At 39.8% G+C, this 25,835-nt stretch overlaps 1 protein-coding gene across 2 annotated transcripts; it reads right to left on the reverse strand.

Moving 5' to 3' along the window:
- Positions 1–25,835, reverse strand: C1QTNF3 (C1q and TNF related 3). 2 transcript variants are annotated; one of them, XM_004422713.3, is made up of 6 exons: positions 25,020–25,835; positions 19,712–19,823; positions 17,491–17,645; positions 14,590–14,719; positions 4,727–4,826; positions 1–2,097 (listed from the first exon to the last, which is right to left on the reverse strand). In XM_004422713.3, the coding sequence occupies exons 1-6, from the start codon at positions 25,320–25,322 to the stop codon at positions 1,938–1,940; spliced, it is 960 nt and encodes a 319-aa protein (XP_004422770.1). In that variant the 5' UTR covers positions 25,323–25,835; the 3' UTR covers positions 1–1,937. The 2 variants fall into 2 exon arrangements, with proteins under 2 accessions (XP_004422770.1, XP_004422771.1); XM_004422714.3 differs by having other exon boundaries at positions 25,239–25,378.

A 25,835-nucleotide genomic window follows, 5' to 3' on the forward strand; every position in this document is an offset into this window, starting at 1 on the left:
TACAATTGTATGACTATTAAACTTTATTAAAAACATTATAAAACAGTACATTTAACAAAGGTGTCTTTATTTCCATATAATGCTTGTTACATTTTTCTTGCCTTAGTTTTATCTAAAACCCAGCCAATATTTTCCTCGCAGACACTTTATTAGTAGTGTATGTTCTTTAGATATGAAATCCCTTTGAGCAACATGCAACATTCAAATATCTATTGGCAATGCACTTCTACGAAATATTTATGACATTTGGTAATAGTAAACCTCAACCCCATGACCCCACAGTCCTGGAGAGGAGGTGGGGGACATACACAAAGTCACAAAAACATTGCCAGTCAAGCACGTTATAACTAATATCCATTCACTTTAAAATAGCCATTGCATGTGGATTCAGGAAGAGTTTAAAAACATTTGTAGATCAAAAGAAAAGGGTCAAAGGCTGACCTGAGCATGGAACACACTAAGATAGCTAATGGGGCAGCCCTAATTAATTCTCTCCGCTTCTAGGTATAGGAAGTCATCAATACAAGTAAATCCATAGTTTAAAAGCCTTAGTGGGAATTCAAATTATAACAGAAAATAAATTAAGGGCTCATTACTCCTAAGGGAATTCATTATATGATATCTGTCAGATAGGTATCTCTCTAGTGCATTTCAAATATGATTCAACATCAGGGTAAACATGTATTCCAATGACGCTTTCTTTGCTTAAAATAGACCAGTTCTGGGTATTATCTTCAGAACTTATGGGACATTCTCATGAATATCGTTTTGGCAGGAGATTTAATCCTTTGAGAATAGATTTTTGAGGAAGGATAAGGAAAAGTCAAGTGGCATAGCTGCTTTGTGGATATTGATTAAATATGATAACAAAAGAATTTTTATAATTTTTTATTTAAAAACTGGTTGAAATTTTCTTGTATGTATCTTAAGTGGAATACTCTTATATTTTGTATCCATTAGTTTGACTGTATATAACTGAGTTTACAACTCCTTCAACAAGACATGTCAGTGTGTGTAAAGTTTATTAGGGTAATTTCTAAATTGAGAGAAAAAGTGATTATATCTGTACTAGATGTATCTAAGCTCAGCTCAGCTGGTTCTGTAAGCCAGAATCAATAAAGGTCTATTACAATCTAAGGAACACAATGGAAAAGAGTCAATCTGATAAAGCCAGATAAGATAAACCCAATTCCAGATCATGAGAAAATTCTATTTCAAAAGTTACAAGCCATGAGAAGTCAAGATTTAATTACAGCAGTAACTCTATAAAAAAGGATGAATCAGTTTTTTGTGGGCATTGTAAATACTTTGGCTATCTAAAAGCTATCTGGAATTCCTAAAAAAAAAAAATATATATATATATATATATATATATATATACACTTCACGAATATTGACCCACTGGATCAAAGCGTTACTTCCCAGTCTAGGCTTTACTATGTTTAAATATTTTTGGTACCTAGGTCCTGGCAAGTGCCCTTGTTCTTGCCCTGGCTCCAACATAATCACTGCACCCTATTCTCTAAAACGTTATAAAGAATCGTGAACCCAAAACCTCAGGGGTTCCTGAAAGATGGTATTAAATTAAAGATAGAGCAGCCAAAACTCTTTGCAAATGACTTCTCTGCTGGGAATAATTATTTCCAACATATATCAAGAGAAGAATTCTCTTTTAGGCACCTAGAGAAGAGTGATGAGTGTGCTGAGTATATCAGTCAAGGTCACTTGGGAAGACTGTTTTGTGGTTTATTCTTCTGAGCCCCTGAGTCATGCAGCATTATTGGTGCACCTGTAGCATGGTTAGCAATTAACAATAAAATTTAAAAAAATGTTTTAAATATAGCATGTAGAGCCCTTAACTCTAATGTCCCTCAGATCATAACAATACCAGCTCAGCTACAAGTCTTCCCTAAAGTGGAGCTGGTCTATTCATATATTTACTTAGTTTCAAAGAGCAGGAAGCCTGCAAAGGTGGAGAAGCGCTGGTGGTCCCCATGAAGAGCGCCATTGCCCATTCTCAGCCAAACTTCATCTCCTTTGGCCAGCTTCAGCACTGCATGGTTACTGGATGTATCAGATTTCCCCTTTGTTTCATAGCTGGAAAATAAAAAAGGCATCAACTACTTAGTCTTTGCAGTGGACAGCCAGCTCTTTACCAAAACCCATCCCCCTCTTCTCTCCCAGACTCTCATGCACTTAGGTATAGTCCTGTGATTAAGTTCTCAAAATAGCATATGAACAGAAACAGCATGTACCATTTGTAGGACTGGCCAATACAACCCTCACAAACATCCCTTCTTGCTCCTTCCTCATTATGACTGTCTGGACTGCTAATGACATGACCAGAATGACATTAGAAGCCATGTTGAAGCCTGAGTTCTTGAAGACTGTGTGGAGAAGAGCTTTCTTTCCCCTGCCCCAAACTGGAACAATCACTCTAAACTGTTCCATGAGAAGAAAAAGAATTTCTATTATGTTCAAGCCATTACATTGGGTCAATGCCATAGCAGTTTAATCTATCCTAAGTAAATGTAGAATTTGGTACTGAAGGAGGGAGCTGCCATAACCCAAACTAAAATATGGTGCATTGGCTCATGGTCAGGCAGATAGCAGTGAGGAAACAAATACTGTGGGCTTGGAAGCTGGAGATCCGTGTTATACTGTGGCAAAACATTAGAGAAAACGTAATAACTTGGAAGGTTAATGGAAGGTAGACCTAATGGCTACCAAGCCTGTACTTCCTTTCTAAGGAAGTGATTGGAAAAAGCTGAAATACTCTTTGCTGCTTTTAGAAAGATGTTTCTAGAAAAGATAAGCCAGACAAGAACTGATATGTTTGAAGAAGAGGAAGTGGAAAGAGAGTCTAGAAAGTTGGTACCTAACGGGGTTGGAAAAGCCAAGTGCTTTTACGCCAGAAAGCTTAGAGATAGAGTTGATGTCTTCCCATTAAGATTTCTCGTTCAATTAAATAGACACAGCCTGTGACACAATCTGAAGAATGAAAAATACTTCCCTTCTACCTAAATCTATTGTTTTGGAAGGCCTCCTGGTAGCCACCACTAGGTAGAGAGAGAAAGGCAAGAAGACAAGGAATCAAGGAAATAGGCTGAAAAACTGTGAAGAAAAGAACATTGGATGTGGTTTACTAACACATATAACAGACTGGTAGCAAGTGGAGCAAAAGCCTGCTAAGTTTCTGAGGACATAGTATTACCCCAAAACCCAAACCTGGCCTAAAAAGGGCTTGGGAGGTTCACTAAATACTACTCTTAGCCCTCAAATTTGCACCAGCAGGAAGTGGGCTATGAAAAAGCCCCAAGGAGAACCTACTCACCTTTTAGATGTGGTGGAGAAAAATAAACAAGGAAGACCCTCCCAGAGACAGAACCCCAGGCCAAAGAGAAAAATAGCCAAGAGGCTGACTTGCTAGAAATGACTACTTGTCCCCCGAGATTCTGGGCTTTGAGTTGGGTGCATTACCTGTGGTTTAGGCTATCTCCCATGGGGGCAGAGATGGGGAGAAACCTATTCTACATGTAGGAAGAAGGATTCAACAGATATTTGTTAGCCACAGGGGTGGAAAAGTCTAGCTGTTCACCAGATCCCATCTCTCCTCTTCCACAGGAGAGGGTCTACATTTCCTTGCAGCACCTGCATTGGTTGGTGGAGTTAAGGGTGAAGAACAACGTGACTAAATTCTCTGAATAGAATTTCTGATGCCTAAAAAATTCCACAAGCTTGTTGCTCTCTCCTCTGTGTGGCTCTGGCAATGTCAATGACCAGTGAGAATTCTATAGTTTTATAGATGGCAGAGCTGCTTTCATAGGCCTGTGTTCCCCCAAAAACCAGGTGGAGCAACCACCCCTCCCACACAATCCCTCCACGCAATCCCTCCTCTACCCTTTCTGCTGCCCCTCCCCCTCCACCAACCTGGAACTGGTCAAGAAAAATAGAGTTCTAGTGCATTCCAGCCACTATATTCTGGATCTCTTTGTTGCCACAGTTTCACCTGCCTAACTTGCCTTTTTCTCTTCTGGCATTTCAAATACATCCTCCCACTGGAGGCCAGGCTCCAGAAGAAAATAATGGCAGTCCTTACAAGCATCAAAAATAACAGGCAAAGGTAACAGCCACAAAGTTTCTCATAGATAATTCACGGCCCACTTAATCAGGGGAAAGGGAAAGATGTTGGGTCTCTGCCTCTCTCCCACATCCTAAGCTTACATCAGAGCAAGCGGCAATATTTCTTTTTAAAATAAATTTTTTTTCCAAGGACCCCTAGGGCTAGGTTGCTAGGATAAGTGTCAGAGCAGCAGCACAGCCTACAGAATGGGACCTACTCCCAGCTCTCAACCTGCCAGCCCACCAGGATGAGAGACAAGGCCATCAGCAGGGCTAAACTCTAGACAACAGGGGCAGGAGAAAAGGCAGAAGAAGAAGGAAGGAAATAATGAGTTAAGAAAAGAATACAAATGATTAGTTATGGGAAGTGTTTCAAGCAATTAGCTCAAGGCCTCTCATTAACCTGCTGATGCTCAAGTTCATGAGATTAACTTCTTCCCAAACAGTTAGTTTAATCTGGCCATATGTTGGTATATGGGAGCTCTCAGTAAGGACAGAGTCCGTGTCAGGCTCTGTTGATTTCTCTACACCTCCCTGGCATTGGCCATCCTTTGAGCAAACAATGGCGGCATGGATGATACCCGTAAGAGAAAAGATCACCCACCTGTACATGCTGAAGACTGTATTGCCGTTGTGCATGAGATACACATACACTTCCTCAACATCCTCATGCTTCATCATGCTGAAGGTGAAGAAATACACACCTGAAAAAGGCAGGTATTCATCCACGTTTATGTTAAAATATTGCACACTGAGGACCGGAAGATATGGCACATGACTTCACCCTTCATTTGTTGGTATTCTATGGGTCATGTACTTTTTTCTTGGCCTTTATTTGTATGAGTGTCCCTTTATCTGCTTCCATGCTCAACCTGCTTTAAAATTTTTTGAGACTTTCTCAATATGTCCACTGTGTATTCCTAGTAAAATTACAAAGTCTTTAAGGGAAGGAGTCTATCTCATTGTGGCGTACCTCACTGCCTCCCCTTGCCCCTGACAAAGGGCTTAGAGTGAAGTACATGCTATTTCTTGGTATAGATTATTTATCATCAGCATCTACCACAAGACTCATATTGGCAAGACACAGAATCTTGCATGGATGAACACATGGCCCTCTGTTGCCTAGCAAAATGAGCTGAGGATAACACTGCAATGGGTGAGTACACTCAGCACAGATGTTAGCCAAAGATAAGGAAGTGCTGGAGCACAGACTAAATGTTTATCAGTTCTGAAGAGAAACTTCTAGTAATCTCTCATGTTACTCATTGTAAATCGGTGATATTATGTACAATAAACACAAAGATCCAATTTTGAATCAGCAACATGACCTTGTTACCAGAATCTGAATTCTTCTCATTTGAAAAAGGCCAACATATTTTAAAAGATGTAAGTTATCTTCTAAGATTCAAGGGCTCTTAATGGAAAGCAATTTAATATGACCTGATATACTTTAAATGCCAGTGTAGAAAATACCTTCACTCAATGATTAAGAAGACTCGAATAACAGAAAGATCAGTGAAAAGGAAAATCTTCCCAACTCCAAGTGAGCTTGGATTTGACAATGTATTTTGGAAAGATGAATGAATATATGTCATCCAGGTCTTATTGATATCCATGCTACATCTGTAAACTAATGGCCTTTTCTTAGTCGGTTCGAGCAGCTATAACAAATACCACGGACTGGGTAGCTCATAAACAACAGAAATTTATTTCTCACAGTTCTGGAGCCTGGAAATTTGGGACGAGGGTGCCAGCATGGTCAGGTGAGGACCCTCTTCCGAGTTACAGACTTCTCACTGTATCCTCACATGGCAGAGGGGCTAGGGTGCTCTGCGGAGCCTCTTTCACCAGGGTACTAATCCCATTCATAAGAGCTCCACTCTCATGACCTAATCACCTCCCAGAGGCCTCACCTGCTAATACCAACACCTTGGGCATTAAGTTTCAATGGATGAATTTTGGGGGAAACAGAAACATTAACATTCAGACAAGAGTGGGCCTTGTAAGAGAAAAAGCCAGAAACATCTTAAAAAAAGCACTGTGCACTTCTACGCTCTTTTCCAAAGGTGAAATCAAGTAAGATAGAAGCTGTAAGGGTACGATGTTGATCCGTCTGTTTCTGAGTCAAGTCAAACCAAATAAAAAAGTATGATTATGCTTTATTTAGTGCCAAATATGCATATTCAATGTCCTGGGAATAAAAGGAATGGTATAAAAGTCAGTCACGCACATTCATATGGCTGAAGATTGGCCCACGGATAAAACATAAAGGCAGATAAAAACTAGAGGATTCAAACAAAGTAGTTTGTATGTATTCAGCTTTTTACATTTTATAAAACTTCATATCAGATACACACACACACGACAATTTTCAATGCCTCAGGAAGATAAAGCTAGAATCAAAATGACAGGAAAAGATATTAGTTTTCCTGAAAAAAATGATGACTACTCTAAAAAATAGATTGCAGAAACATTTTAGAAAGAGCAGACTAAGAAACTCAATGGCGAATAAATGAAATGCCTAGAGTTGGAAATACAGAAGTAAATATATATTATATCCGTACGTGGCTTTCCTTTGCAAGGGAAGGTAATGAAAACAGAGGCAACACACTTAACACTATGGTTTTCAGGTCTTTGTGTTACTGTAACTGCAAAAATCAGCGTTCTCTGTCTCAGCACTATCAAAGTTGAAAAGTATAAAACAGTCATTTTGCAACCTATTGGATGAGGTTTCAACAGTAAAGTGGGAGTCAAATGATGGTTAGTATTGTGAGAATGATGTCCAGCCCAAAAGAGTTCTAAAAAACTACTCAATCCTTGGGTCTTGTTGGGGCCCAGGGCAGGCCAACACAAATTATCCCACAATAGCATATTGATTATTTTGAATTAAAGTTACTTGAAAAGTAAAAAGGGCTTTCTGACCCTCCTCTCTCTGTTCAAATCTCTCATGTGAAAGGTGCTCTCCCTGCATCCTTATCACCAGAGCTGGGGCATTCAGGGCTGAGAAGCCTGCATAAACAAACCTTGCTAATCTACTACCTCCAGCTAAACTCTGCTTAAATTCCTCACTATTTGTGTACCCCAAATCTAAGTTTCTTTGTCCTGTCAATTCTTCACAAATTTATTGTTTCTTTGTGTAAAAGATACATATACTGCCTGCTTTGTTCACTCTTGGAGCATCATTTCTCTACGATCTCCCATACGTACTTATTAAACTGGGTTTTTCTCCTGTTAATCTAGTCTTACGTCAATTTTATTATTAATCCAGCCACAGGAGCACAAGAAGGGAAGAAAAGGGATTTCCCCTGCCCCGATGGCTTCAATTATACAGCCATTGAAAATAATGGAACTATTGATTGAGAATATCCAGTTAATTACGTAATCTGTGGCACAGTGTTTAACAAAATAGTTGTAGGGAAATTATAACACAAACCCTCACAGCAGAAAATCACATAAGAATGTTTAAAGCTGATTGAAGTGTGATGAAAGATTGCTTCTATTACTTCATATGTCAGTTCATTTCTGACTTTAGCTGGGTAGAAAAATAAATCAAAGCACACACTAAAGCATTTGCAACAATTCTAACATGGCCACTGCATCCATCAGAATTTTCTTCCTTTTCTTTTTGGATACCATGTAGAGAAACAAGGAGAATTGAAAACAAATATCAAAAAGTATCCATTTTCTGCAAAACTAGGAGATTGAAAAAAATCAGTAAACTTAAAATACCTGTAAGTGCGATCAAATGTAACTGAGAGCAGGCAGAGTCACGTGGAGGCAACATGGGGGTTGGGCAGGGAATTCTGAGGAGGCCAAGTGGCAGCAGATCTCAAACAGCGCCAGGAAAAACACACTTCCTGATGGGGCCACTCTGGAGAACAGATGCTGAAAAGAAGCTCCTGTGAGCACGGCTGAGATGAAGCAACAGTTATATTTTGGGGGAAAGTTGCTAGATAAAGTACAGAAAGTGTGGAATGTGGTCCTGTAGTGGCAGATCTCAGAATCTGCCAGCAAAAATAAGGCTCCTACAGGCATGATGACTGGCAAGTTCAAGGCTGGTTTCAGAAGTCTTCCTAGACCAGTGCAGTCTGAAGAGGCAGAGGAAGTGTGGCCGTACAGAAAACACACAGAGGGGCCATAATTAAAAGAACCAGTGATTCCCCTGGCAGCAGGGGAGGGAGTCATTGAGTTACCAAGCCTGGAAGGCTGCTGGGGTCCCTCCTTCTCCCCAAGAAGATCCTGTGTATGGTTGGCCTAGGAAAATCCAACTCATCCAACCATCAGTTAATTTTAAAAAGTAGAAAAGAACGACAAAAATTACCAATAGATGAAGAATATTCATCAAGAGGAAATGTTGTCATGTAATAGATGAAAAATGTAACCAAATATTCCATCGTGAGTTAAAAATATATTAATGAAGCAAATGTCTCTCTGAAAGAACATTATGAAACAGAATGCAAGAACTCATGGTAGAAATGGCCAGGCAAGAGGAGGAACTGAAAACTGGGACATCATAATTAATGTAAGACACAGAAAAAGTTAAAAAAAAAGCATCATAGAAACAAGAGAGAAGAAATTGGAAAAAGCAAAAAGGAGAATTAACCCTCAGAAGATGCAATTGAGGACATGCAGGATGGAAATAGAAAAAGCAAACAACATGAAATGGAAATAAAGAGCACCAAAAGATTAGAGAAAATAATAGATACAGAAGACAGACTAAGAAAAGTTAATAACGAAACAAAACATAATTGAAGTCCTTAAAGAAATTAACCAATGGTGTACTAAGGTGCAGGGGGAGGGGTAAAGGGTGAGGGAGAAAGCTAGGGAGATGCTTGTGAGTGGTCCACCCCACAGGGGAGGAGTATTTTATCACTGACGTTATTTAGAATTGCTGGCCTATGATGATAAAAATCTAGCTGATTTTTAATTGGTTTCCTCATAGCTTTAAAATATTCTATAAACAATGCACCCTCTTATTGCCTGATTTCTTAATACAAGTTGGACTGCTCCCACTGCCACCCCACCTTAATACAACGATGAGAAAAAAAACAGTATTTATGTTTATATTTAAAAATAGAATTTAAAAAACTTTCCTGGACAAAAGAAGGCTTATACCCACATATCAAAAGGACACACTGCATAGCAGGAAAATTTGACCCAGAATGATCGACACTTATCCTTGGAAAATCACGGAACTTTGAAGTTAAAGAATTCTTTGAGAAGTCAAGCAAAAAGATTAAGCCACTTATAAGGGGAAAAACTCAGACTTATTTCAGAGTTCTCTAGGCCAAATGCCAAAAGATTGGGCAAAAAAAAGAAAAAATGTAAGCCAAGGTTTTTATATGCAGCTAGGTTTACAACAAACAGTTTAGAATACATAAAGCCTCAGGGAATATTGATGTCATAAGGCTTCTTGAAAAAATATTTAGAGGATAAAGCTTAGTTAAAGATGTCTGGGAAACTTTGGTAAAATGACAAATGGTGAACATTGAATATATTAAACTGCAGAATAAGTCTAAACCAATCACCCCTGGTTGAGAAGCTCTACTCTAAAAGATAACTGACGGTCTAAAGCAAAGATGGTAGCAATTTATTGTGTGCTTCCAGCATGTAAAAATTTTAAATGTATAACAACGATAATGCAAAGGATGAAAGGGAAGAATTAGGAATACATTGTTGCAAGGTCATTACACTACACATTAAGCAGTCTAATATTATTTGAATGTAGATTCTGATTAATTAGCAGTTAATATTGTAAAATCTAGGGCAACAACTGAAAAATAATTTAGAAAAGAATTTTAAATAATAAGTCAATAGAGATAAAATTGAATAAAAAATGTGCTCAATTAACCAAAGAGATGGGGAAAAAAAGAGAAAACAGAAACAACAGGTAGGGCAAATAGAAAACAGCATATCAATTATGATTGATCCAAACATATCAGTAACTACATTAAGTGTGAATGACCTAAACACTCCAGCTAAAGGACAGAGATTGTCAGATTAGATAAAAAAGAAATCAAGATAACTGTATGTTGTCTACAAGAAAACCACTTTAAGTATAAAGATATAGATTGGTTTAAAATAAAAGGGTGACGGGCCGGCCCTGTGGCTTAGCGGTTAAGTGCGTGCACTCTGCTGCTGGCAGCCTGGGTTCGGATCCCGGGTGTGCACTGAAGCACTGCTTCTCTGGCCATGCTGAGGCCGCGTCCCACATACAGCAACTAGAAGGATGTGCAACTATGACATACAATAATCTACTGTGGCTTTGGGGGAAAAAAATAAGTAAATAAATAAAATTATAAAAAAAATAATAATAATAAAATAAAAGGGTGGGAAGATACACCATGCAAACATTATCCAAAAGAAAGCTGGAGTAGCTATAATATATTAAACAAAGTAGACTTCAGAAATATTATCAAAGATAACTCACTAACAATCTAAATATCTTTCAACTCATGAATGGATAAACAAACTGTAATACATCTATTCAGTGGAATACTACATAGAAAGAAAAAGAAACAAACTACTGATTCACGCATAGACATGGATGAATCTTAAATGCATTTTGCTAAGTGAAAGAAGCCAGACCCAAAAGACTATATATTGTACGATTCCATTTGTATGACATTCTGGAATTACAGGGGGAAAACAGATCAGTAGTTTTCAGGGGTTAGGGTTTGCAGGAGGCAACTACAAAGGGATAGCACAAGGGAATTTTGGAGATGATGTAACTGTTCTGTTTGATACTGTGGAGGTGGAGAGCCATCTCTCTCATGCACTTGTCAAAACCAAAAGAACTGTACACCACAAAGAATGAGTTTTGCTGTATGCAGAATTTTTAAAACTCAATCAGAATGTCAGGGAAACTCAAGATGAGACTGACAAATAAATCTAGCTGTGTTACAAATGAATGAAGTAACCAAACTGGAGGGCATGGGGAAAAAAGGATGTGACAGTGTTTTGACTGGATACTGTAAAGATAAAAAGAATTGTACAGAAACATTATACCCTAGTTGGTAAATTTGTTTGCCAGGGCACATGGGTTAGCAATTTTGTAACTATTTTACTTGCATACAAATGTTCAACAAGTAAGTAAATACATTATAGATTATGAGAGCCAGGTTTCTCACTATCAAAGAAAGCAGTTACAAATAAAGGGAATGCTAGAATGAACTGAGTGGTGCTGGGTTGGAGACAGATGTGTCATAATGAACTCACATTTGTCTGTCTTTCAACACACAATATCTAGATAGATAGATAGATAGATAGATAGATAGACAGACAGATAGATAGATGGATATATGTCTGTCTCTGGATTAGCATACATACATACATTTCCTAGCTCTGTCCGTTAATAGGACCTAGAAGCTGTGACACCCCAGTAGCAAGGAGCATATGTAGCACCCAGATCTTGGTTTCTTTTTTTTTTTTTTTTTTTTTTTAAAGATTTTATTTTATTTTATTTTTCCCCCCAAAGCCCCAGTGGATAGCTGCATGTCGTAGCTGCACATCCCTCCAGCCGCTGCATGTGGGACTCGGCCCCAGGATGAACGGAGAAGCGGCGCCTCGATGCGCACCCGGGATCCGAACTCGGGCCACCAGCATCGCAGCGCGCGCACTTAACCACCAAGCCACAGGGCCGGCCCCTTGGTTTCTAAATACCAATCTCCAGTAAAAGGAACCGGGGCTTCTTGGAAAAGTGGGTATTTCCACAGCTGGGACAGAGAAAAATGCAAGATGGGCCTGATGCTGCTTGTGGTGCTCCAAAGTTAGGAAATTGTGCGGAGCTGAATAATAGCCCGCTAATATGCCCATGTCTTGAATCCTCAAGACCTATGAATGTTACTTTCCATGGCAAAGGGGACTTTGCAGGGCTGATTAAATTCAGTATCTTGAGATGGTGAGATTATCCTGGGTTATCTGGGTGGATAATCACACTGTCCTTATAAGAAAGCCACAGGAGAAGTCAGAATCTGAGAGGAGAAGGTGATAAGACAACGGAAGCAGAGATTGAAGTGATGTGGCCTTGAGACGAGTAATATCGACAGCCTCTAACAGTTGGAAGAAGTATGCCCCTAGAGCTTCTGGAGGAACCAGCACTGCCTCTACCTTGACTTTAGCCCAGTTGGTCTGATTTTGGACTTCTGACCTCTAGAACTGTAAGAGAATAAATCTGAGTTGTTTTATACCCCTTAGATTGTGGTGATTTGTTACAGCAGCGATAGGAAACAAATTCAGAAGTGCTCAAAACGTAAAAAATAAAGGAGGGGCAAGCTGAAAGGACATAAGAGCCAACTTGAAAATGCTCTCAACAGCCAGAGATGGAACAATTTGAACATCATAAAAAATGATAGTATTGACTATAATAATCCAAATAATAAAATATATAGACACGAGTCTCTACTGACATAAATAAACGATTGAATAAATAAATAATAGGGGAGAAGGAACAACTCTTCTTTACAGAATAATTCTGATTAATAAATATGGAAGAAATGAGTGAAATAGAAAACCACCAATACAAGATCACAATAATAATTGCTGTAAGCAAGATTCACTAATGGTGAAAAAAAAATGGTGGATGAAAGTTTAAGGAGAAATAGTGGGGCCAGCCCGGTGGCGCACTGGTTAGGTGCGTGCGCTCTGCTTCAGTGGCCCGGGGTTCGCAGGTTCAGATTTCAGGCGCACACCGACGCACCGCTTGTCAAGCCACGCTGTGACAGCGTCCCATATAAAGTGGAGAAAGATGGGCATGGATGTTAGCCTGGGGCCAATCTTCCTCAGCACAAAAAGTGGAGGATTGGCATTGGATGTTAGCTCAGGGCTGGTCTTCCTCACAAAAAAAAAAAAAAAGGGAGAAATAGAGTATTTTCATAGTATCAAAGTATCTCCGTAAAAATATGTATTAATTACAATGGGAAACTGAGGACTTTAACGGAGAAACCTGGCAGACCCTATCTTAACCAAGTGATCAAGGTGAACATCGCCAGTGATAAGATTTATCAGCATCATGTCCCCCCTGATATGATATATAGAGAAGAGTACATCTACTCCACAGTATTCGTCTTAAAATTCATAACATCAATCTAATCATGAGAAAATATCAGATAAACTTAAAATGAGAACTATTTTACAAAATGCATGACCAATACTTTTTAAGATTGCTAAGGTCATGAAAGACAAGGAAAGTCTGAGGATCTGTCCAGATAAGAAGAGATTAGGGAGACATGACAACCAAATGTAATGTCAGATCTTAGACTGGTTCCTAGAACAAGACAAGGACATAAGTGGAAACCCTGATGAAATCTGAATAAAGTCTGTAACTTAGTCAGTAGTATTATACCTAGAGGTGCATTTATTCGTTTTAGTCATTGTACTTTGGTTATATAAAGTGTTAACATTAGGAGAAGTTGGTTAAAAGGGATATAAGAATTTTGTAATATTTTTGTAATTCACTTGTTAGTTTAAAATTATTTCAAAGTAAAAAGTATTTTTTTAAAAATAGCATTTTTTATCGATCAAATGTCCAGACATTTGAAAGCACAATTTGTTGATGAGGCTATCAGGAGACAAATACATTTACACCTTGTCAATAGCACTATATTGGCACAACTCTGAGAGCAATTTACCAAAACGGATCAAATGTACAGATACGTGTACTCTTTGATCGAGCCATCTTATTCCTGGTATTTTAACCTACAGACAGACCCATAAGTGCTCAGTTACAAATAGTGTATTCAAAGTTATCTGTTGCAGCATTGACTTTATAACAAAAAAATGGAAATGACTCGAATGTTCAGCAACAGGGAAGTGATCAAATACGCTTTGGTACATCTAGTTGTAAAAAAGAATGAAGTAATGATATGGAAAGATCTCTAACATATATTGTTAGTTTAAAAACAAGCAAAGTACAGTCAGAATGTGAAATAAGCTAGCTTTTATGTAAAAACAAGGAGAGAAAATATATTTGCATAAGCAAACTATTTGACTTATTAAATATGTAAATATATTATCTACTTAATTTTTTTTTAACTAAAAAAGTAGAATCAAGCACTTTTTGGGGTGGCAAGGGGAGGACAAAGTTATGAGACATTTAAACTGTGAGGATCATGATCTACGGACTTTTAAAGTCAGAGGAAACTAAGCCCTCTTGGGGATTATTTGGTTCAATTCAAATCAGAGTCAATCTTAGTAACCATGGCCATCATTTTTTTAAGTCTTTTTGTCTTTTCAGATTCTAATTCATTTACTTTGAAATCCAAACAGAAATCTATATACGAGCTGCTTGTTTTAACTGGAATCAGAGTTCTTAACTCCCTTGGTGTCCTTCCTTCTTTGTTCCCTCTCCCTTCATCTTTTCCTCCCTCCCTCCCTCCCTCCCTCCTTCCTTCCTTCCTTCCTTCCTTCCTTCTCTTTCTTGATTGCTAGATTGATTGATTCATTCATTCATTTATTTTTACATCTCACCTGATACTGGGGCCCCAAATCTACCAGTCATGACATCAAAGAAGTTTCCAATGTTGGTCTCAACACTGCTGAAGATAATCCCACTGTTCTGATTGCTGAAGTGAGTTGCCAGGGAAGCCATGAATGCAATCTAAGGAAATAGTTAGCAGTTAATTAACAGACAATTTATCTTAAAGAAATAAAGTGTTTATACAAGTAAGTTTATTTCAAATTTTTGTAACAGCAAGATTGGAAATAATTTAAACATTAATCTATAGAGAAAGAATTAATAAATCATGGTAATTTCTAACATTTTTTATGCTATGCAGCCATTAAAGTGATAATATACATCAATAGTTTTAAATGTGTGTTGCAATGGACATTGGACTTTAAAATGTTTTTGGAACGTTAAAATTTTATTAGCAAATAATACTGGGAAAATTTGGATGAAATCTTATTAAATGCACATTGGCATATTAAAGAATCTGAGAAGCCCTGCAGCAAAACAACTTTTTAATTTTTTTAATGCTGTATTATTTTCCCCCAAAAGACATCAACTTTCAGTCCCGTCCCCCTACACACCTCTGGGGAGGGGAGAAGGGCTGGAGATTGAGTTCAGTGGTCAATGATTTAATCAATCATGCCTACGTAATGAAGCCTCCATCAAAACCCCGAAGGACAAGATGTGGAGAGCTTCCAGGTTGGTGAACATGGTGAAATTCAGGGACAGTAGGGTGCTCTGAGAGGACGTGGAAGGTCTATGCCCTTTCCCCATACCTTGACCTATGCATGTCTTCCATCTGGCTGTCCCTGAGTTATATCCTTTTATGATAAGCTGGTGATCTAGTAAGTAAAATGTCTCTCTGAGTTCTGCGAGCCACTCTAGCCAATTAATTGAACCCAAGGAGGGGGTCGTTGGAAACTCTGATCTATAGCCAGTTGGTCAGAAGCACCTGGACTTGTGACTGGTGTCTAAATTGGTGTCTTAAGGCTCTAAGGAACCCTTAATCTGTGGGATTTTATGCTATCTTCAGGTAGATACTGTCGGAATTGAGTTGAATTGCAGGACACCCAGCTGGTGTCAGAGAATTGCTTGGTGGTGTGGAAAAAACCCACACATTGGAATTGTATCACCATTGGAGACTCACATTTGAAAGTCAATGCCAATTCTCTGTCCAAATGAGTCATTGAAACTGAGTGAACTAGATCAAAAAATTCTTTAACTTGCTAGGATTATCTGCCTTCAATGAATAGAAGATTATGGGAGAGAGGTGAGAGAGCAAAGAGATCAAATAATTTGAAGTCCTGGAAGACTTAGAGGGCAGGAAGGCCTGGGGGAATCCACACAGAAAAGATTCTAACAGTCAGAAAGACAGCAGGAGGGCATTGGATGCAGAAGGATGGAGACAGGGTGACACCAGAGGAGAGATTTAGAAATGGGAATAAAGAGGCCTGGAAGTCACCCCACTTCATGATCTGCCTAAGACCAGTCTTCCCACTTCTGTAATGCCTCCTTTAAACATATAAAAGTAGTTCTCCCAAGTGTTTGATTGTATTGTAGTCTTAGGGTAAAATAGTTAATAGAGCAAATTTAATAATTGCTCAGGGCGTTTTCCATTAAATCAGCTACTCCGGGGCCTCCTAGCCATGGTATGACCATTCACAGGTTTGGGGTTAGAGTTTCTAGCTTTGAGAATGTTTATCATCAATCTTATTAGATACCTTTAACCTGGCCAAGTGGCATCTATCTCCTTTTTTTTGGAAAATTTAACTGGCACATGGATCCCAGGTTGCTAAAATTATTTTAAACAACTTTCATTAAAAAGTTACAGGACCGCAAAAGTAGTTAGCCTAACACACAGGACCTCTTAGCTTACACTTAAAAAACCCAATGCCCAGAAAAATGATGGAATTCATCAATGCTCAAACAACTTCCATATATGTTGAAACAAAAGGCAAAGTTTTCCCCAATTGATCTTTGACACAAGAGTCACTTAAAGAGTTCTTTAAGTCTCTCATTTATAGTATGATCTCTCAATTACTGTATTTTAACCACTAGTTACTGTTATAGGAAGACATACCAACCGGAAACAATCTTAACAAAAAATGCTAGTTCTCAATGTTGATAAGAGTCCCTTAGAAGAATCAACTTTAAAAATATTAGCCAAATAAATAACCAAGACTTAGTAATTTGCAAGTTTTAGATGTTATTGGCAACATTTGCAAGTTTTAGATTTTACCTGCAATAAGAGTTTTGAAGATCACTTAAAAGAGAAATAAAGAATAGATAAATGGGTACTTAAGCTTGGTCTAAAATATCCAATTATAGCCTCACAAATGGATTAAAATAACTTTAAGCTAAATGAATATGATCTTGTCCGACAATCTGTGGGTGGATGACTCAAAAATAAAATGTCTCTAGTGATAAAGAAGATACTGATGAGAAAAGTTTAAATAAAAATTGTGCCACAAAATCTGAGTTGATAGAAAACAATACTTATATATTAATATTCACATGTGATTTAAGTATGTAAATATAACAAAATTAATAAATAGAACATTATAAGTAGACATTTGACCATTCCATTTATATATCTAAAAGTTTATATGCTCGATTGCCAAAAACCTGTTTATTTAACATATCTTCTCATTTGGAAAATGGGAGATCAGCTGATATGCAGGCTTGGCCTTGTATTTGGTTTAGTGAATAAGTTGAATTTCACACTTCATAAATTTCTCTTTTCCCCAAGAATGATTTCAAAACCCTCTGAACACCATAGGCCTTTTGCAAACATCCTGTGTGGAGATAAACAAATGGAGACTCAGGTTTACTCAACAAAAGCACTCAAGCCTTCTGATTCCTGGACCCTGATGGTCAGGACAGTTTAGAAGTCACTAGGGGACATGCCAAGGATGATTTACCTGCAGTTCTGGTGGAATCCCCGGGTAGCCCTTCTCTCCTTTGGGGCCATGCTGCCCCCGCTCCCCTCGAGGCCCCAGGTCACCTTTGTCTCCTTTCTCACCTTTGGCCCCTTCATGGCCAGTGGCTCCATTATTGCCATTGTTTCCATGGTTTCCTTAAACAACCAGACACCATCACATGAGAAAGCCCAGTTGCTCATACTCACCATCTATTTTTATAAAAATGCAGCCCTTTTCTTCAAAAATGTCCAAATTCAACTGTAAAACGAGACCATTTGAAACAACCCCAAATGTAGCCGGGGGGCATCTCAAGTGGGATCTCTTTTAAATGGGACACTGAAAACAGCCTTAGATACTCTTAAGGCTCCAAAGCCTGTTTTTCCTACAAAGTAAGACTTGGATGAAAACTTGTGTAGAGAACCAATCATGAAAGCATCATTTATACCAGCAAAGATCAGAAACCACCTAAATGTCCACCAATACTGGAAGGGCTAAATTAAAAAAAAAGGTACATCCTTAGTAAATGATGTTATATAGTCACAGAAAAGAAATGCTGAAAAAAATATTTAATAACTGTTAATATACATGATATTTTTAGATAAAAAAAGATTATGAATCAAAAGGGATTGCATGATATTGTGTATATATATACATATGTATACGTTATATTCAAAGAGGAAAAAAGACCAGAACGAATTACATAAAAATATTTCCAGTGGGTTTTTTTTTTTGAATGGGTGAAATATGAGTGATTTTGGTGTCATTCTATATACTTTTCTGTCTTTTTGAAGTTTTCTGCAAAGGACAAGTACCACTTTTATAACTGGGGGAAAAGTAAAATCATTGATATAATTTTGAAAGCAAGACTTTGATAATGATTTCAACTCTTCACTTTGCCACTGAGAGACAATTTCTATACCACTTCTTTTACTTTTATATTTGTTGAATTTCAGACCCTTTTGCTGTTTATTTTGCATGCTACCTTAGGTCAGGTATCACGCCAGGCTTGCAATCCTTCCAGATGGATGAACTTTGACTGTGTTTACAGGTAATGTGCCAATGACAAAACTGCCTCTGGTGGAGAACACTCAGCCAAGACCAACCTGTCCTGTAACCTGAGAAGGGTTTAGACCTAAGAAGACTTTAGAAGGGTCTGAAGATCCCCTACCCCTAATAATTGAACCTGCTGCCTGCTGCCCTTGACGTTCAGTGACATAGATTCCAAGCCAGTAATCATAGTTCAAAGTCTAATGGAGTGTTTTCTCATTTTAAATTTGGTTTCATTTGAGAAGCCACTCAAAAGCATTTAAAAAAATTAAACGTCACTTGGTAAATATTAACATCAGTGGGCGTACGTCAGAGAAGAGCAAGTGGACTTTTGTCAAACCCTGATAAAAGGTTCTATCCCAGGAATTGACCTGGGGAGAAGGAAGATGATTGACCTCCAGATAGATTTGGAAGTCTGAGGATAGAGGGGGCTTGGGCTGCCCTTTTCTTGGCTGACCCAGGATACCAGCAATTCCCCAAACCTCTCATGCCTGGGGCACCATTCAGTAGAGTAGAGATGGCTGAATGGTGGGTCTAGAGAGGCACAGTGGAGCTCTTTAGCATTCTCACCCCACCACGGGGTGCTGGAGCCCAAAAATGTCCCCACAAGCCTGAGAGAAGCATGAAAGTCAACTGAGAGACAGCTGAACATGGAAAGACCCTGAGGCTAGAAGAAGAAAAACTTAGCTGGACTGAGAATCTACACAGAAGGATATGTAGCTCAGTGAACGGCACCGTGGAGATGCCTATAACCCAGACCAGTAAGCTCTCCTCTCCTCCCCATCCTCACTTCATAAATTTCTTGAAAGATAGATATAGTGTATCATATGAACCACGCTGTGGCAGAAACACTGAAATGAGAGTGTGTCCCAATTAAGATCCCATAGTTGCATACTCCAAGTTGATGAAGAGACTCCCAGCCTGTGAATCTGGTGCCTCAGGGTGCCTAATGCCTGTGGGATTCTGTGAACTGTTTAGATAATAAATACTATAGAGTTTATACTGTGCCCCCTAAACTGGCTCTACGAACCCAGTCAACCCAACTCTTGGATTTTTCCATGCATACACTTTGGATCAAACCCAAGTGATCTCGAATTATTTAGGTTTGCCCCTGGCTCCTAGTTTGGCCCCATCTGCAATCAGACTGGCAACAGTCCATCTCTCTCATCCATACCTGGAATGCCAGGAGGGCCTGGAGGCCCAGGGGGACCTTGATAGCCTCGGAAGCTGTAGTCTCCATGGCAACACTTGCTGCAGTCTGGGGGCAGTCCTCCGGTTGGTGGAGACTTTAAAAAGATACAAAGAGAAGCTTCAGAGAAAGGTACTTGTGAGTAATTAGGATTTTTTAATTTCCTCTGGTCTTGGCCCCTAAGTAAGTTTCATACAAAACAACAGCAGAAAAGATGGGGTGGGGTGGAGATGCCAATGGCAAAGGAGTCACTAAGGTAAGCCCATGGTCAACAGGAAAAGGAAACAGGAGAGTTAACAGAAGAACACAGCTCTTTAGAAAGGAGAGTGAGTGGGGGTGGGGATGGGGGTAGGGATGGGGGAAGTACTTTCCTGCTGCTACTGATGCCAGCAAAGGGAGAAATTGCTTTAGAAGTGGATTGGGAAGCATTCCCTCTCTTTCCCAACTGCCAATAGCCTCAGGCGACCCTCAGGAGACAAGAATTATCAACTTCAAACATAGTAAGACTATATTCATGATAGTGGGTTAAGAGTTCTTAGAAATTCTGAATTGTAACACTAGCTTTTCAAATAGCCACAACACACTTAAATTGCCTTAGAATATTAAAGAAATAAAGTATTCATTAATCCAATAAATTTTTAATTATCTACATCTTGAAACAACTTTAACTTCCCCTTAATAAGTATTTAACACGGTGTTCTGCTTTGTATTCCCTTCAAAATTTAAAGTGATTATCTCATTGTTTGAATCAATATTTAAGGAGTAATCAATGGGTACTAAATATATTCAAATATTACTCTGTGTTAAATGCTCATTTACCCAAAGATAAATTTTTAAAATGTGTGCTTACTGTCAAGGGGCTAGAGATCTAGAAAAAGCTGATTGACAGAAGAGTTAGAATTGCTTACAAAATTTGGAGTCTCATTTAAATTGGCAACTTGCCTTTTCATTATATCATACAGAATACTCGTGGAAACTTTCCTAGACACCAATTACAATTCAATGGTTTTTTGAAAACAGCATATTGTTGCTAAGGGATTCATTTAAAAAAGGAAGGGAGGGAGGGAAGGAGGAAGGAGGATAGGAAGGGAAAAAGGGAAGGAGGGAGAAAGAGAGGGAGAGAGGAAAAAAGAATTTAAAATTCAATATTTCTCTATCACTAGAAATCCAAGCAGAACAGTGGATCAGCCTTCATATTGCTGCACATTGAGACTTTACTTTTTTTTTAATCAAAAATGGGCTTGGACTTTTTCCTTACTCTCTCATTCCTTCTTTCTAAAGGTTTCCACCAGGCTGTTCTGGGAAAATGCAGGACAGTATCAGTAGTCCAAGATTCTCCCGCAAGAGCTCTGAGTCCCAGTCTTGAGTGATCAGGAGCTACAGTTTGGAGGAAAATCCTAGTCTAGTCTTCAATCCACCAGATCCAACCCTAGAGAGGAATGGGAGTCTATGAAAACCTTTCCTAAAACTGATGGAGGAAAAGAAAATCAGCCAAAGCAACTGGTCTGAGACAAGGAATTTCAGACACTTGGAAAGTCAGACACCACAGCACGGCCCCACCTTCTAATCCAAAAATGCAATCTGAGAACTAAGTATTCCATAATTTCCTGGTATGATTTTGCTAATGTGAAATACAGCTTTTTAAGCTCCAAGAAATCCAAGACTTTGCCAATAATGGATTTTAGGGAAGAGGAAGGGAGGAGAAGGAGGGAAAATCCTGAAGTGCAACCATTTGTTTAAAAATAGAATTGAAATACTGAAATGCTAAGAATGTCAGAAAGATGCCTGGACTGGAACCAGAAGTCCCTTCTCAGTTCTGTGTGACTTTGTGAAGTCACTTTCCCCTGACATCATTTTTCTCATCTGTTAAATTACAGGATTGGGTAAGATGGTCATGAATTTTCTTCCTAGCCCTAAGAGGCAAACAAAGAAACTAAAGTCTTTCCCAAAGCCCCAAATAATGACTTAGAAAGATTTTGTTCTTGAAGTCTAGTTTCTCAGCATGAGATGTTAGCTCCAGGTGATGAGGCTGCTCAGCACCAGAGCTAACTAGGACTTGCAGTGCATGCCCAAGCCACTTGGGGGCACTTTGAGAACGTAGAGCTGCCACCAAAACAGGGAGAGACTTCTGGTTACTACTCGTCTGGCACCTCCTGAGAACCCTCCCGCAACATTTCAAAACATGTTCCTCCCTCTGGCCAGGTCTTTCAAAGTTCAGTCAAATGGAGCGATGCTTGTGAGACGTTTGATGGACTCTTAGAACAATTTGGACAGGATGTGTTAATTCAGAAGTTTTCTCCCAGGTAAGGGAGAACGACATACTAGGTAGTCACTATATCTCACCCTCCTAAGTTTATCAAACCCTTTCCATAATCAGGTTGAATTTGAACACCAAAAGCATGCAAATGGGCAGCATGGGAGGAAGGATGGGTCTCAAAGACCAGTTCGATCCATTTTGTAGATGGAGGCATAGGGGCAGCTACTCAGAATTGAGCTCTGCTATTAGTAAGTGAATTCTAGAAAAGAGAGCCCACAGCTCCTTCTTTAGCCTAAGGAAGAGGGAAGAGAAAGGAGAAGGGAAGTGGGAAGAGGGAGGAAAAAGTGTCCAGGAGGAGGAGGAGAGACTGATACAGGTGAATGACGGAGAAGAAAATGCCAAGAAAAGAGAGTCCAGGTCTGCTCACCCCCCATCTCTGCACACTCTAACCTACCATGAACCCTATGGACAGAGTCATCTTTCTAGAAAACAAACCTGATCACCTCATTGCCCTGCTATGAACGAACAAACAAATCTTTTGATGGCGAAGTAAGGTCTGAGCTCTTAACGGTCCACCAGAATCCTCCAGCCTGGCACTAAAATCCTTCAATGTCCTCCTCCCACAGCTCAGGAGCTCCAGCCCCACCTGCTCCTCGTGGGCTCTCTCAAGTCTCTTTGCTGTAGCACATATTTTTAAGTTGTATTTCTTAGCTGGATAACCATCCTTTTTGTCTCATCTCTTGAGATCCAACTCAGCAGCTGCCACCACTCTGACACTTTTTCCCCAACTGCCTTTTGTGCACTGACTTTGTTCATCACATGGTACTTAATTATTTGTTAATTTTTCCCCGCTAGAGCCCTTCAGAACTGTTCCAAGACAGGAGCTTGGGAGTATTTAGCCCGGTCCTAAAGCTTGGCACATAGTGGAAGTATAGGAAATGATGGGTGAAAGAGTGAATGAGGAAAAAAGAAGAATTAAAATGAAAGGAGAGGGGTGGGGGGAGTAGGGAAAGCAGGAAGCAGTACAATCCTAAATTCAGTGTGGGTCTCCGTATCCGTTGGTGGAAGAGTTGTTTTGAAAACCTCTGGACTATCAGTGACTAAATCTCCTCAGTATCTTCTGTTGGGGATTTGTTTGGAAATATTTCAGGAACCCAGGGGAGTTTGAAAGGCCCTCCAGCTTCAAAAAAAGCCAGAAAGTGGCTTCTTGCCCCCCTTATCTGATTCATCATGCCAGATGCCTACAGGGACCAGAAGGGGGGGTGGAAGTGAAATGTCATTTGGATTTCAGTGGCCCCCTGGGTATTGGCTGCCAAGAAATAATGACCAATGACAGCCCACATCTGCCTTCTGCTGCGTCTGGGGGCTCACACTGCCATGGCCAGGAAGGACTCAGCAAAGATCCCATCTATTGAAATGGAAAGTCCAGATCGAGGCTTGGACAAAAGTGAAAATAAATATCTTGACCACTAAGGAGAACACAAATTAGCCTTAATCACTCTTCAGCCAAGAGATTGTCAGACGAAAGCACAATCTCTAAAAGTGGCTTTCATGAAGTAGCATTGTATTTAGAGGTTATTGTTTCTTCTGTGGCTCCACAAAGAAGCAATTTTTTCTTTTTCTTTTTTTTTTTTTTCTTTTTATTTTTTTCCCCCAAAGCCCCAGTAGATAGTTGTATGTCATAGCTGCACATCCTTCTAGTTGCTGTATGGGGGACTCGGCCTCAGCATGGCCAGAAAAGCGGTGCGTCGGTGTGCTCCCGGGATCCGAACCCGGGCCGCCAGCAGCGGAGCGTGCGCACTTAACCGCTAAGCCATGGGGCCGGCCCAGAAGCAATTTTTTCTTGACACAGCCCCACAGTATGGTTTGGGCAACTGCATTGTGTGGTTGAGTTAGAAGTCCCAGGTTAGTTCCAGACCTACAGCTGATTCTATGTGTGATCTTGGTCTGATCATATAACCAGTTTCAACCCAACATCTCAATCTGTGGTAGGAGGGGTTTAAATTTCAACTGCATGAACTTTTTCAGGGTCTATTTCATACATAGAAGCAGTCAATTCTTGTAGTAAAACCTATTTGTTCAAAGATCATATAACTCAAGGTAACTCTCCTTGCCCCCCTCACCTAATTTCAGCATGCTTGATACCTAGAAGGTAAATCAGAATCTGTTTCTTCATTATGTTATACAACTGAAACCAATATAGTGTTATATGTCAATTATACCTCCATTTAAAATTTTTTTCAAATAATTAAAAAAATAATTAGACATATAAAAACAATCTATTTTTTCCTGTTCTTAATGTTTTAAATTAAATTGAATTTCACCAATTTGCCCTTCACCACACTGATGCCTTAACTCACTCCCATACTACCCTAAAAGAGTTAAAGATGTTTCCCTAGATGCTGAGCTTATACTCCGAGAAATAAATCAAGCTCTCTGTGATTATCAGGCATTCAATCATACAATAAGGGTGGTTTCAAATACACACAGTCTTTTTTTGTTTTAATTCTTTGGTCCTTTTTTAAACAAGCTGAATATAGAGGTGTAGCAACCTAGAATGCCATAAATCAAATAAGCAAGCCTGGCATGAAATGTCACAGTAAACTCGCAATTCAAAGTGAAAAACTCAAAGGCAGCTGCTCCCTGCTGGGAAAAATTAAGAAAGTCCAACTTTCTTATGATCTGCAAATGGGGATCCATCTCTCTGCAAAGGTCAGAACTCCTTCTTCCCATACCAGCAGAGGAAGAAAGAAATCAAAGCACAGCACAGCAGGGAGCTGGCTGCCGTGTTCTCCTTTCTCGGGCGATGATGTTGCAGCCCCTCTTTATCCCAGCACATCAATGTTACTTCTGCTGATTTTCTAACAGACACCGGCAGGCCCCCCTAGTATCACAGAGCAACCCAGAAAGAGACCCACAAGCAGCTCAGCCAACTTCTCGAAAGCGTTGATCCTAAGAATCACAGCTGGAAAAAGAGCAAGAACAACAAAACTCATCAAACTTTCCCAGTAATCCTTAAAAGAGAATTCTGAGTACCTGGCCCCAGAATGGGGTGATCTGGGCTATGTCATCTACCTCGGGGTGCGGTAGCTCATCTGGTCTCAGGGATTTTAGGTCTGTAGAAGTGTTATTATCCACAGTCCCAGTTTTAGGATGGCTCCGCTCTCTCACTTTCTCCCTCCTGGAGCCGCTACGGCCAGTCTGCTGGTGGCTTTGCACTATTCTCGCCACCACTTTATTAGCTCTTCCGCTCACCTCCATGTATTCATCTTGACACAGGCAAAATGGGAGGAAAAACAAAGCCAGCAGGTGCCAACAGACGAACTGCCTCCCGAGCATGATTCTCAACAGAGTCACAGAGCTTCCTGGAGAATTCGGCCGGGGCTCCAGGCACGTCGTCTCCTCATGCAAGTGCCAGGGCTAGAGATGAGAGCTGCAGCCGGCCAGGCGGTTTTATACTTCGGTGTGTAATAAAGAAGGCTGCAGACATGCCAGAGGGAACGCAGTCCGCCTCCCCAGGCAGCACAGCCCCCATTCATCACTTTCCCACACCACAGGCAAAACGGATTTGTGTGCACAGCTCCCAGTTGGTGGGATTCAAAAATGTCACACCTTGGCACGTTTTTGTTCAAGTGTGAAGGAAACATACACACAACCAGCTGGAAACAGGGAGCATGTGTCCAGCGGTTTGCTTTCGCGATTAGACATGGAAAGGCTGTGCCTTCGCGGTCTGAGACGCCCTTTGGAAAAACCTCCTCTCGGGCTTGCCAGGAAATTTGGGCTTAACTGCAGCAAATCCATCTGAAATGAGAGCGGGAACCCTTTCAGGGCAATCAAGAGAGCTCTTGCACT

This window comes from Ceratotherium simum, chromosome 18 (genome assembly GCF_057802395.1).
Source record: "Ceratotherium simum simum isolate JZ-2026a chromosome 18, ASM5780239v1, whole genome shotgun sequence".
Taxonomy (NCBI): Eukaryota; Metazoa; Chordata; class Mammalia; order Perissodactyla; family Rhinocerotidae; genus Ceratotherium; species Ceratotherium simum.